Source organism: Berghia stephanieae, chromosome 4 (assembly GCF_034508935.2).
Source record: "Berghia stephanieae isolate SIO BIC M18660-M18661 chromosome 4, UCSD_Bste_1.3, whole genome shotgun sequence".
In the NCBI taxonomy this organism is placed as follows: Eukaryota; Metazoa; Mollusca; class Gastropoda; order Nudibranchia; family Aeolidiidae; genus Berghia; species Berghia stephanieae.
In genome coordinates, this window is record NC_088363.1 from 68,894,088 (window position 1) to 68,909,085 (window position 14,998).

A 14,998-nucleotide genomic window follows, 5' to 3' on the forward strand; every position below is an offset into this window, starting at 1 on the left:
TTCTTCTTCTTCTTCTTCTTCTTCTTCTTCTTCTTCTGATATATGAGTATGTTGTTTTCCTGGCCGTTTATTTATTCTAGAAAATATCTATAGGTCACATAGTATTATGACAATTTTTTTCCTCCTCAAACTTAGACTGATCTGCAACAGACACGTCGGAAGTGTCACCCATCTGACAGTGAAACGCAAATGTCTTCTTAGGTGGTTGAGAGGGATAACGTGTGTATTAACCGTTTCAAGACAGAATATCACAAATTCCTCTAAAGCTACGAAAAGTTAAGCCTAATTTTTGCACGTGGACTTAAATTTTAATGACATAACTTTCAAATATCAAAGTCACAAACTAAACAGTTTCATCACAAGAGCGAATTTCTTTGATCTTTTCAGCATTTTTTATAATCTGTCTTGAACATGATAATGTTTCAGGCGATGAATGATGTGTCACATTTACGTAGAGAAAATTCAAAAACAAAATTGACAGTTCGGGGCATTACATAGAATATCATCGCTGTGTGCCGCAGCCTTGCATAGTACTGTACCCCAGTCAGATCCAGGAGTGGGGAGAACATTGTTTTGCTGCTAATATTATAAGGTGTGTAGGACAATGCGTATTGCATCAGTAGAGAGCCAGGGGAATTATTTTAGTTTTGTGTGTTTTGAAATGTTCAGGCATATGATAGCCTGCATAAAAATGGTAAATGTCTGATCTATGATTTGATGAAATAAAGAAAATACATACCAAAAACAATTGTAAGTCCCATATTGTGACAAATGTAAAGGCTATTGACTAATATGTGTTAAAAGAGAGTCTCTGTATAATAAATAAACAACAATTAGAAGAGTGTCTTTGATAGTTTCTGGAGTTATTCAATTGTTAACTGAAACATTTCTATTATAATACTGCTATCAAAATATTATGAATCATCATGACTTTTCAAAAGACATTTTGACAAATAATTATTATTTTCTTATTCATTTAGACCTAACAGGCACAATTTTTAAGTATCGTAACTTGCAATGACTGAATAAACCGTTTCTGCAAATAATTTAGTCTGATAATCACGACGCAAACAAAACATTTGATTGTAATGTTTGAACATTTACGAAATTTTGAGAAGCAATATTGATTGGAAAGTCGTGGGCCTTTTACGATAGGAAATTACTCGTTGTAGTCTTCTAGCTCCGAGAATATTTAAAGGTGCAGTTCCTCTCTAATAAAAGCAAAGACAGGAAAAACATTTAAAATATCACAGGTTTTTTCCAATTTTGTTCTCTTAACATAGTGAGATTAAATTAATTTCATATGACATTTGCTAAACTGAAAGCATGTATACCGTTAGAAATTATAAAGACAAGTTCTTGTCTTAAATATGAGACACTAAAAGAAGACATTTGTAAAAACGTGAAACATGTGATGAAAATAAATTCTTTTTTGAAAACGAGACAACTGATAGTGGCAAATCCATGCATGTAAAAAGAGACAATTAAAACACAATAATGTCTAAAAATAAAGTGATAAAGATCATTGACTAAAAAAAACTTTTTAAAAACTTGAATAAAAAATTGTTTCTATGCTAAAAACAAATACATAGCAATGAAATAGCAATGAAGATACCCATTAGTCTGAAGCATGTGACGAGCAAAGGAGACAATTTAGTATAAAGCATTATATAAGCTATGTAAACCTTATTACTTGCTCCAGTTCTCATTCTATAAAACACATGCTAAAAACACAATAAAATCTTAGAATGTATAAAGGACTGTGAGCCATTAGTCTGAAGCATGTGACGAGCAAAGGAGACAATTTAGTATAAAGCATTATATAAGCTATGTAAACCTTATTACTTGCTCCAGTTCTCATTCTATAAAACACATGCTAAAAACACAATAAAATCTTAGAATGTATAAAGGACTGTGAGCGTGACAATGACAATAATTCTAGATTTAGTTAAATTCTGTGAAAGTTAAAGGCTTCCATTTTAAAATGCATATTAAGCCAAAACTGTCAATTCGAGAAAATTGCGTTACAGGCTAATGACATCTGAAAAATTATTGAATAAAAAAAATCAAAACAATCATAATAATCAAGCCCCCCAAAATAAAACGAACGACATATAAGACCACAGATGCAAAAGCCTAATAAAAGATAATTAAATGCATTTAAAATTTGGAAAAAGTATTGTGTTCTGGACTGGAAGCCTTCAAGTTTTTCGTCGGTGTTGGCAAGAAGTGAATTTTTCTTAATTACAAATAGTTTGTACACGTGCACAGAGTGTCTCAAAGAAAATTTGCAAGTGTATACACGTGTGAGTATTGTTTTATTTCATCAATCAAAACAAAAATCCAAAAATCTTCACAAAGCCAAGACATTTCTGTTCCTTATTCTGATCAAGTTCTTTCATGTCGTAGAAAAAACAGAATTGCTGGAATAATAAATTTGGGTGGTTTTGACGCCTAATCTATTTCTTTAGGTAGAAGTGCAAATCTTTTCTTCTTGACACTCTGGCTATTTATATAAACAGATATTATATATAAAATAGTTGAAACAGTGATCACCATTCAAATAAAATATAAAGGTGTATCATGGAATGATGTCTAACTTCGGATGTATTTCCTATGTAGTTTCTATTCGCTAAATAGTATTTTTTTTAAATTGTAGAGTGGATAAATATAATCACACAATATACTCCTTGATTTTCATGATGAGCTATAGAGACAGTTATGCCGACAAAAATACATTATCAGTTATGTTTCATTTACTTGTCACACATAATACATAGTATAGGAAAAACACATTTTAGAAACAAGAATAACTAGTATGGTATGGATTGGATTGTGTAAGCTGCGATACAATGGTGTCAAATATTAACCATTCTCAAAAAACACAATCTATAAAGTTTCATGAAAGGAAATAAACATTCTTACATCATCACAGAAGACCAAACGATAACAAAGAGGTAATAATTATGCCACATTAGGCAAGAATAATAGATTTGATTTTAGGAGTTACATTTTTAGATCATAGTTTGAAAGAAAAAGACAATTACAAACACACAATTGTATAAAAATCATCAATCTAAGGTTAATTGGTGCCTTCACAACCAGCACGTCTGACCGGTAATCAGAATGTCTGAGGTTCGATCCCCAGTCGAGGTCGACTGACTTTTTGGGATGGTTTTTTTCTTCTATTTTTCTTTCTTGCTTTGTCTGGCACCTTTCATGCAAACTGTTCAGATCTTTATCTCATACGGATGCCTTTAACGTGGTAATTTCATCACTTTTCTAGCCTTTGAGTATCCAAATATATCACTTTTATGTCGTCTTGAGATTTGTGTCGAACAGGATGCAGAAGCTGATGATTTCCAAATAATACAAGCATACAACCAAAATAATATTGTTACAACAAAGAGAAAAGTCTTTATTATTTAAAATGTAATTTCTCAAAGTAAGAAAGATGTATACATATGATTATTTCCCCACTAATAAAAGATAGGATTCAAACCTAAGTCCAGTCTAAAGAAAATCACTGTCCTCATTACAGGACATAAACAGAAAGAAACACGGAGGGGGGACACTTAATAAGGGGGTAGGGAACAGTTTTATGAGAAAAGACTTCCACTTGTGTGTTGGAACTTAACTCACTCAACCCTAACACCGATTATATCGTTGTTTACCCGGGTTACTTTTACCCCATGCCTATTTATTACATATTTCTGAGAAAAATTATAGGCGTAGAATCAAAGGTATTGTTTTTAGTTTCTGCATGTTAATGGTAGTTGATTAAAACTATCTATGCGCATGTTCATTTTAATACATTTGTACCAATTTTGAAAAGTATCAAAAATCTCTAGGATTGAGTGAGTTAAACAACTCTCCTTTGTCCTAAGGAAATAAATGTGAAAAAGTTATGCATGAATCATTGCCAGACAAAGCAGAACGAATCATACAAGAAAAATTAATCCTAAAAAAATGGACCTGTCACAGCCTACAGGCTGGTTTTATGGGATGATTTATTCATTTAATTTTGTTTGTATATTTCTCTCTATTTTTTTCGGCACTGTTTTATACAAACTTTTTCAGATTTGTATCTTACACTAGTGATTGATCCTCAATTTTTTACTAGTCCTGAAAACTGAGAAACTTATGTTGCTCTATCTGAATATCCCAGTCCTTTAGAGATGATGGTGGGGGGAAGGGATAAGAGAGAGGTCAGACAAATCAAGGCGCTTAATGAAGAAATCTGATGACTATCTACAAATACAGCTCATCCCCCCCCCCCCCCCCCCCAGTGCTAATAGCTCATTATTTTAACAATAAAAACCACCTTTCAGTCGCATATATCATGTTCTAGCTTATCCTGCTCTCATTTCTCAGTAAAAGGATAATGATCTCAATCATTCACACATCTCTCTCTCTCTCTCTCTCTCTCTCTCTCTCTCTCTCTCTCTCTCTCTCTCTCTCTCTCTCTCTCTCTCTCTCTCTATCTATCTCTCTCATGCACACAAATACAAATAGTTTTAAATTGCGATCTGAAAGAAAAATTTCATGTAATTGAATATGTTTTTTCAATAAAATTCCTGGTTAAATATAAAATATAAGCAAAGTAGCAATTTTCCTTAGAAATAAATCTTTAATCATTGGATGCGTCAGACAAGCTTTTCTAATCTCATATAATAACAAATTGCCATTTTGAGCCACAAATGGATTACATAATATCAAGGAAAGAAAATGAAAAAAAAAACGAAAGGGAAAAAACAACAAAAACAACAAAAAACAAAAAACAAAACAAAAACGGAACAGAACAGAATAAAACAAAACAAAACAACAAAGTAGAATTTCTCAGTTCTGATATTTAAAAAAATAAATATCTAAAATTATCTCTTCTTTAAGTACAAATACAAATCTTAATATCCCATTTAATATTATCTTTGTAATTTTTTACAAAATAGCAAATGTTGCTAATCGCATCACAGTAAATAGAAAATATTTATTAGTTATTACCCCCTAAAAATTATCCCTTTCATGATACCTACTTTTCTATAAAAATCAACTTAAATGAAATAAAATCATCAGTGCCTGTTAACATTGGATTCATAAATGATGCCCTTTTCCCTTTTGAAAACCAATGTTTCAAAGCCATTATCATTTGGTAAAATTTGAAAATTATTTCTAAGATTATCTTTGTCAGAAAACACTTCAATGTCACAAATGAGAAACATGTTGTCATTACAAAATTTGAATTCTCTTACATTACATGGTCATACACAATTCTTAGCAGTTGTTTTTATTTTAAAGGAGGTAACAGAGAAATATGGACCAAATCTTATCCTTCATATTTCTTCTTAATAACAGCAACCAAAATGTACTACAGGCATGTGATAATTTAATCAAACCTTATTTTGAAGAAAATAAATGTCATATATTTGTTGATGATTCTTCAGATTGCCTTTATCACCACATGATCCTGTCCAATGTCCGTTGTTATATAAAATATTGAGCCCTAGGTTACAGCAATCCTCTATGGCGTATTACCAGTCATTGATCGTACCAACAAATAGTCGTGTGATGAAAATGATAGGAATTCTAACCTAAAATCCTTCCTCTCATAATCTACAATAGTAAACATAAAATCAGTTTCACAGCCAACACATCCAAAAACATATTTTATCAACACAATTAACAAAATATGGGTGGCACGCCATCAAATCAACATTTTTCAAGTGATAGGCTTCTATATTTCTTTTATAAAAGTTGGAACTATGCATCCACCCATCAAGCCCTTCTCGCTCACTATCTATATCATCCATTCCTCCATTTATCCATCTCTCAAGGTTGATTTGATTTGCCATGCCTCAAACCCCCACTTCTACCACTACGTATGTCTGAATACCCACCACCTCCGCTACCTCCAGTACCAAATAACCTCGGTGTCAATTCATCTTCTAAGAAAATTGAACCCTGTCGTGGTTTGGAGCCTAATCTCATATCGTCTGCTGGCATCACTCCCTTTACTTCAGTGACTTTTCCATAGGACCTAGTCCCTGTCACTGATAATGGCTGCTCATTCACACTGCTTTTGTTGGTGGTAGCATTATTGGTGCTGCTAAAACCCTGATGGTGCTGCTGGTGTTGGTGCTGACTCTGTTGAAGCTGATGATTTGAAAATGCAAATGATGATTGTTGTTGCTGTTGCTGTCCTTTGCCAAGTGGGTGCAGACGAGCCGTCTAAATTCACGGGTGGGGAGAGAGAGAGAGAGAGAGAAAAAGAGGAAAATTCATGACTGCTAATAAATCCACGAAAGAATTATAGTTTTAAGACACATGAATATCTATGCTACCAGAAGTGCAAACACTGCACTGATCATCTGTATGGTACGAAGATTGCATCCTATATTACATATATATATATATATATATTATATATATAAAATAAATAAATATATATATAATATATATATATATATATATATATATATATATATATATATATATATATATATATATATAAGAGAAGAGAGAGAGAGAGAGAGAGAGAGAGAGAGAGAGAGAGAGAGAGGAGAGAGAGAGAGAGAGAGAGAGAGGAGAGAGAGAGAGAGAGAGAGAGGGAGGAGAGAGGAGGAGGGGGAGGAGAGAGAGAGAGAGAGAGAGAGAGAGAGAGAGAGAGAGAGAGAGAGAGAGAGAGAGAGAGAGAGAGAGAGAGAGAGATTTAAAAGTCACAGACAAATGTTATTGTGTATATAGGATTCTCTATCCAGGCTCATGGATTGCAAAAAGTCTTTATTGTCTTGGCATTCACTCAAATACTCCACATAATTGTAGTCAGCATTTATTCACACTTTTCTGATTGGCAAAGTCTAGCTGAAAATCATGGCAATATGAGATTGAGATCTCTTATTAGTCTTGCAATCAATTCTTCATTACTCATAATATTTTATAGGAGCCAAAATTCTTAGAACGATGTGACTATACGCTATGTGCCCCTGAACTCATACTATACAAACCTGGTCTTTGGATGCTACTCCAGACCGTCGTAAACTAATGGTTTGATTACTAAGCCGTCGCTGATGATCATTGCCAGAACGTCCAGCTCCTCCACTAGAGTTGTATGGCACAGGGGTGGTGGCAAGAGCACGTTGAGACAATAGAGCATCTCTTGGTGTAATGGCATCAATGAAATCACTCATGTCTTCAGGGTCATATCGAGACAGACGAGAAGGATTTCGTAAAGTCACTGATGGGGAAAGTCTCCCATCTTCAAAGGGTTCTGGGACCTAAAGAAAATAATTCAAAATATAACATAAAAACATTTTAATAATATTTTGCCAGATATTGATCATAAAGAATGTTATAGTACAGTCAAAGCCAACTATCGGAAATCAACCTAATCTAGATAAAACATTTACCTATTTGGAACAATCTGCAAGACAGACTTTTTAAATAAAAATTTCTACTTATTTGGAAATAAGCCATTTGACTAGAATGATTTCAGTGTTATATCATATTTTGTTAGATTTTTTATCAAAATAATCCTGTAAAAATTCCAGCTTTTAACTCAATAAATTCATTAATTATGCACACGACTGCACCAATGGCACCATATCCCACCTCATAAAATTGACCATCTCGGTGAATAATTTTTAGGTATACCCAAAGACTTAAAGTTTGTCTTGGCCCCAGGGAAGCAATGCATGCTATCAATCATTATACGAGCCTATTTGAATAAAAACACAAGAAAGATAAATTGAAAAGTTGACAACTTACCTGCATGTATTTCTTTTTCTTTTTTCTGACCAGATTATATATATTAGAATTTGTACCATCAGAGACTCTCCTATTGGATATAAGAATAAAACAAAACATGACATTTAATCTTCCACGTGCATATCAAATTTCTTTTGTTTTTCCCTAACTTGTAATTGTAAATACTATATGAAGTCAAATTTACTCTATGAATCTATGAAGTTTAAAAATACCATTTAAACTCACTTTTCGGATTGTTTTTGCTATAATAAAGTTATGATAAAGTAAAGACAACTCTTTCAACAATCTCGTACATTCCTCATGTAAATGTTTTGAGATTATAGTTGTGCCGTTTGCATTTCTCATCCTATTATTCCTCATTTTTATGGGTTCCTCAAATTAATCTTAATATATGAAATTAAAAATTTCTATACTTTCTTTGTAAAAATTTCACGTATTCCTCATTTTTATGGATTTCCTATCTTAAATATTTTGTCTGAGCAAGGACGAGGAACACATGTTGCATTGTAGGTACTATTTACAAAATACTACAGATATAGAAAGCTAAATGGAACTACTGGTACTTTGATATTGTAGGACAATCCGTTATTTTCAAAATAAAACTTTTTTTCTTTTCAAATAATGAATCTGGAAACATTTAAACGTTTAGAGCTGAATAGAGAAACGAAGAATATAAACTACATTTCAAATTCAAACATAACATAAAATGATAGAAGAGATAGGATTAGTAAGGTATTATATCCCAGTTATCGTCAAGAGCTGAAGGCTCCTATTACCGAGTCAGGTCAGTGCCAAAGATTACTTTCTACAAATCTTGTAACTAAAGAACTTGGAGACAGCACATGCATTTCCCATTCCTTAATGAGAACAACGGTAAAGTCAACATTAATTTTCCTGCTTGACGACCAAAACAAAAGAAAATGAAGCTCGGGATGGCTGTCAGTTTTTGTGCTTAAAAATATCAAAGGTGACTCACTGTTTCAAAGTGGTGTTATGTCAGGACGAACTAAGCACTGGAAATTCAATCTCAAACCACAAATATGAAATTTGGAGTTAATTTCTATTCCTTATAAATCCAGTTTCTTACATTGTAAAGAACTTATACTTCGTATTCCGTACAGTTTTATAGCTAAATTGCCTTTTTGGGTACCAATTTGTCCCGACTTATTACCGTTTTGAGACAATGGGTTACAAATGATATCCAAAAGAAAATAAATAGGTAAAAAGAGACTGCGTCTTTTCTTTGTTATCCATTTAGTAAAAATCCCAATTTTAAAAATGTTTACATCACAACCTCTATTAATATTAAATTTCCCTTCCCCATTCTGACTAAAATTCATAAATTCAATTTAAATCATTTGAAATAATATGGATTTACAATTTTTTAAAAAAGATATAAACATTATAAATAAAATGGTTAAAAATACACGGATAAGTTAGGTTCGTTTGTTGAGAAAAGAGCGATACAAGATTTCTGACTGGAAAGTAAGATAACACTGCAGTGAAGGCTACATCAACTACAAGAGCAATAATGACGACTTTGTCTACTTATCAAGAAGCAACCCACGATAAGTTTCTTTTTTAGATGAACACAAATTTTCCAAAAACAAAACATATTTAAATAGATCTTGAGGGTGGGAGTGAGCAATAACCAAAACAGAAGACAAAATTAAGTGTGACTGCCAAACAAGCAAAATCTATTTTGGCTACTTTTTCAGAGGAAAAAACACCCCCTACGACTACTGGGTAATAATACCATGACAAAATCGAGCCCACAGAAGGTGATTCTGACCGCATGTTGAAGCTGGAAGGAGCTGGGTACCGAGGGTACTGTCGTCCTTGGGGATTTTGGAGCACCTTGTTGTCTCTAAGCAGATCTTGTTGGGGATGGGCAAAGTCTGAAATGTTTATGGAAAAATGTGTTGGCTTAGTTTATGGAAAAATGATTTCCAAACAGGATTCCTAAGGCATGAAGTATATCTCTGCCGAACAAATAAATAATAACTAAATAAATAAATAAATATGTATGGGCATCTCTATAATTCATTCAGCCAACTCTAAAATAGGCATGTACCATTTAGAAACCATATTGTGAACTTAGTACGTATATATTTTTAACAAATTCTACACAGACCAAAGTCATGATAACTAGTAGATCAAGAGATTAAGGGTATGTCACACACATTTTGGAACAACTCGGATGGCAACCGAATGAAATCAATTTGACTTACACGCTTATTTAGAGTTCATTTGAATATTCCCAAGGAATACACATTACAGAACTATTTATACATCCAAATCATTTATCACAACACAATAACAAATACCTACTCTTATTTTAGGACTACAAAGATTGAAATGTGCTACCACAAAAATATAGACAACACAAATTTAAACACATTCAAAACAATACAAATATTAAAGTCTCACGATAATACAATTTCGTTTCAGGTTTAAATCAATATGTAAGTCAGAATATTTCATTGAAATTTGGGTGTCTGTTTCTTATGGTACAGTTGCAGTGATAGGTACTATAGGGCCTCTGTGCAATTTATTTCCAAGGTACAGATCAAGATCTCTGTCTAGAGCAAAACTTAAGAAAATGAACAGAAAAGTAATCGACTGAAATAAAAGAATATTTAAATAATACATTTGGTCTCAGAAGATTAATATTTGTTCTGCAACGCAAAAACATAATAATAATAATAATAATAATAATAATAATAATAATAATAAAATAATAATAATAATAATAATAATAATAATAATAATAATAAATAATAATAATAATAATATAATAATAATAATAATAATAATAATAATAATAATAATAATAATAATAATAATAATAATAATAATAATAATAATAATAATAATAATAATAATAATAATAATAATAATAAAGAATTCTTATCAATATAATAGCCGGGGATCAAATCAAATCAGTAAATGACATTTTTCAAAATATACGAATTTTCTATTCTCGATAATCGGTTTATATTGTTATTTTTGTTTTATTATACAACGGTGGCTTGGAAACAAATGGTTTCCCATCTAAAATTGACAAACGGTAGAGGCAAGAAAAATGCATCACCCATGTGGGCTGCATTGATCATTATGAAATCAGGCAGAAATAAAAATGAAAAGAGAAAATCAAACCCTGCTAATATTCAAATGTACAGGAAAAATCCACAGAATTATTCTTATTAAGGACAACACGTTATAAAATAAACGAGGAGTACATTTATGTAGTATCACTTCCATCAAGATGTTTACTCTCTTTGCCTAAAAAGTAAAAATACTTAAATAAATCTAAACATCCATCAATATTTAACTACGACCCAAATTTTAGGAAAATGGAAATAATTGCAAAACATAGTCATGTTAAACAGTCACAGTAAGGATAGTTGCATTTAATATGGAATTGACCAAAATGACAAAGAAAGGAGAGAGAGAAAAGAAACAAGTTATCAGGAAAATAAAAATAATAAAATAATCATTAATGAATCTTCCCTAAATTTTAAAAATACCATTGCTTTAGTCCATTTATTAAAATACCCCACCCCTCTTTCTTCAAAACTGAACATTTAAATAATAAAATTTACGAAACAAATCTTTTACTTGCACACAATTTTGATGTGGTAAAAAAACAAAACAAAAAACAAAATGCAAACTGGTGAGAAAGAACATTGGTGAAAATTATGAAAACTAAATCAAACCAACAAAGATTCACAATATTAAGTCATATCAATAATTATGAAAATAAGAATCTTCTGTAATCTTGGAGAATGCACTTTTTATTTCATTACCGTGCCAGTTTGACGGGATATACATTTTACAAATAATTATTCTTTGTTAAAGTTGTCCTATATTTAGACTAATATATATATGTTACGAACGATTCTATATCGACGATTTTTTATCAATAAAAGTCTCTGACTCACTAAAACTGGAAAAGAAAAACAAAGCAGAAAATACATTTCATGTAATAATAAATTAATTGATAATGTCATAATGACAATTGTAAGTCAAAATTTACCAAGAAGTAATTCCAATTTCTCTCATCAACTGTGTATAGCAGATCTTAATTTCCCAAAATATACACTTGCTCGAAGCGTAGCGTTCGCAAACTAATAGCATGACATTGCTAAAAATAAACTATATCACAATACAAGGTGACGATCGCCAAAAGAAAATGAGCAGTTAAATTATTAAATCATGCTACTTATGGGATCATTTGCTAATTTGAGCACTTTTAACAACAACTCACTTTTCACTTCTATTGGTGGTCGTTGTCTTGGAATGTGACGTCATTTTTAGTGACTGCAGTCTATCAGTTTATAAAGATTGCGCTCGGACGCCCTTGATGCAAAGACAATTCCTGTATCATTATTGCCTGGGGTGAATGAACACTAGAATAAAATTCACTATGGTATTGCCAGCAAGTTGCTGACACAAAACGAAGATAAGAAGAGATAAAAAAGAAGGCTCGAAGAATGTAGCAAAATATTGGCTTGACAATCAATTGACAATTTATCAAGAAAACAAGACTGAAAGAAAATGAGTAAAAAGGAATGCAGCATCACAAACTAGTAAGCTCTCGTTGTGCGAGCAAATCTTCAATATCATGGAGAATTCCTGGGTAAAGTAAATATTTTTAAAAACCCTTTTCACCATTTTACTCAGAACAACAACTCTCAGAACAGTCTTTACTCGATTTTTCAAACGTAATCCATTGAACTTGAACAATCATTTGTAAGCTCATCAATTTTCATAGCCCCACACACCAACTACAAAAATCATATTATCTTCATTACTATAATCTACAAAGACTAGACCAAAGATAACCAAAATTAAAAATTTCAATCCTGTTCCCAGAAGGTTCTATTTTGTATATCAAAAAATTCTTTTAAAAAAATACACATCAATCAAAGTGTACAGACAGGTTTCGAATTAATGATCTTTTTTTTTTCTTTTTTGGGTCAAAGATCTTCGAAAGAATGGTGTTCTCCCAGCAACAGTGTCATAAAAAAAAATAACTAAGAGTACTACCCAATTCCTTTTTGAAAATAGATTCAAATAATGCCAAAATAGTATGCTCTTTTGACATTTCCGTAACATTGGATATCATTGATCACAATATGTTTATACGAAGGTTGAAGTCCATTCAACATTGATTTGTTTCACTATACCTTCGATTGGACATTATCATTGTGTTGTGGCCAGTGACGTTGATGCCTTAAACTTTTCACTGCATTATGATATACCCCTGCGATATCTTTTGGGCCCTTTCAAAATTAATCGTTTTAAAGTTAAATAGCAACTAACATATTTATGCTGAAGACTCACATTTCTACGATTCACAGTCTATTGATGTAATGTTAGATAGATTTAAAAACTGCTTTTAACAGTTTTACAAATGAACAGACAGAAATATGCTATCATTGAATGAAAAGGAAAAGAAAAAGGAAAAAAATTATATTGAAAATGACTCCACCGATAAAATTATACAAAGAAAATATTACGACATAGGATATTGATATCAAATTTTTGAAACCAAGAATATACAACCATGCCATCAAATCTATGAATTTCGAAAATGAAACACAATTAACTTTATTCGCCAATTGCTGATTAAGGCCAATTTGTCTCTTTTGGTAAAACTTTGAAATGAAACGCTCCAAATCATCTAAAATTTCGTATGTGACTGCATGGCACAGCAGATTGGTATTTGCATCATACCCTGAAGGTACCAGATTTGAGTCATCCCTAGAGCAAGTCACCTCACCAAGCTAACTTGCTGCCCTGCACAGCCGCTGATGACACACATTTCTCAATGGGGAAGGATAAAGGGAATTTATCATTTACCATTTAATATTATTCGACTAGTTAAAACTATTTATAGTGCAGCTTTTATGGATCTATAGATGAAAACAATTCTTCAATTCAGCATCACAACTACTAAACGATTTACAATGGCTGCCTGCTATCAGGAAAAGAATGCAGTAGAAGTCTGTACATCAACTTAAAAATAGAACGGTCAATTCCGGACCCTGATGCTGCTACTAGCTTATCATTTCCCGTTTTCAGATATAGGGTCATAAAAACCTTTCAATATCATACAGACTCTGAACCAAGATGATAAAAAAACTAAATGATAGAAAAGGAAAATGGAGTTGGACGAAGAAAAAAAGAATAAAGATACAATATGGTGGCCATATAAGAGTAAACTTAAAATTATTTTAAAAACACGAAAGTTGAACCCTCAAAATATTAGGTAGTTCTAGATCAAAAAAGAGATATCTTGTCAGGAATCATATATTATAAAGAATCTAATAGATATATTATATTTCTCTCTATGCATAAAGTAGGAAATATTACTAAATGTTAATGAAAAAAAAAACAAAAAAACAAAAAAAAAAAACAAAAAAAAAAACCAACAAAAAACAAATCCCAAACAAACCCGAAAAAAAACCCCCAACTAAACAACACACATGAAAGATAAAACAGTTGTTATAAGATACCACAGCATATCATCATATCAGTCACAATTTAAAAGGCAAAATCAATATTAGATTCACTATTTATTGGAATGTCAGAGGTCAAAATGAGAAAAGTCCACAAGGAAAACCAACCAATACAATCACATTTCCTCTCCCACTCACCAATTAAATTCTCTTCAGAATCTGACTTGATTTCTATAAATTTGTGATTAAAATGTGTTTCAATGACAAAAAAAAAAGTAATTGAGTGTTGTATATTCTACAATACAGATAATAGAAAACAAAAAAAGAAACTTTTATAGAACTTCTAATATCATGAATTGTGATTATAATCCGACACCAATGTTTTTTCTAACAAAAGCAAAAATAGTGTTATAAAATTCGATTCAAACAGTAGAGGAGACCAAATTTAGGTAGGCCTATATTTGAAATAAAAATATCATCCAGGTTTGCCACTCTACATAAAAAGGACAGCAAATAAAACAAACAAAAAAAAAAACGAAAAAACAAACAACAAAAAAACAAAACAAATAAACAAAATAACCCCCCCCCCCCCCAAAAAAAAAAAATAAAAAAAAAATAAACCCAACAAAAAACCCCCCAAAAAACCAAACCCAACCCAAAAACACCCAACACAGAAACTAACAAAATCCATTGCAAAATAGCAAAAAAAACCAACACAAACACCCCCCTCCAAAACAAAACAACAACAAAAAACAAAACAAAAACCCAGA

The 14,998-nt window shown here is 31.7% G+C and overlaps 1 protein-coding gene across 9 annotated transcripts in view; it reads right to left on the reverse strand.

The window, feature by feature from the left end:
- LOC144971117 (uncharacterized) overlaps positions 1-14,998 on the reverse strand; it is a 65,964-nt gene continuing 50,966 nt past the window's right edge. For 4 of the 9 annotated variants that reach the window (XM_078911526.1, XM_078911523.1, XM_078911527.1 and 1 more), the window contains 4 exons: positions 9,518-9,659; positions 7,762-7,831; positions 7,002-7,271; positions 34-6,225 (listed from right to left, as the gene is read on the reverse strand). In XM_078911526.1, the coding sequence (XP_078767652.1) occupies positions 5,827-6,225; positions 7,002-7,271; positions 7,762-7,831; positions 9,518-9,659 (881 nt within the window). In that variant the 3' untranslated portion in view covers positions 34-5,826. Of the gene's footprint in view, positions 6,226-7,001; positions 7,272-7,761; positions 7,832-9,517; positions 9,660-14,998 lie in introns of all 9 variants that reach the window. The other 5 variants (XM_078911530.1, XM_078911529.1, XM_078911532.1 and 2 more) reach the window with 3 other exon arrangements.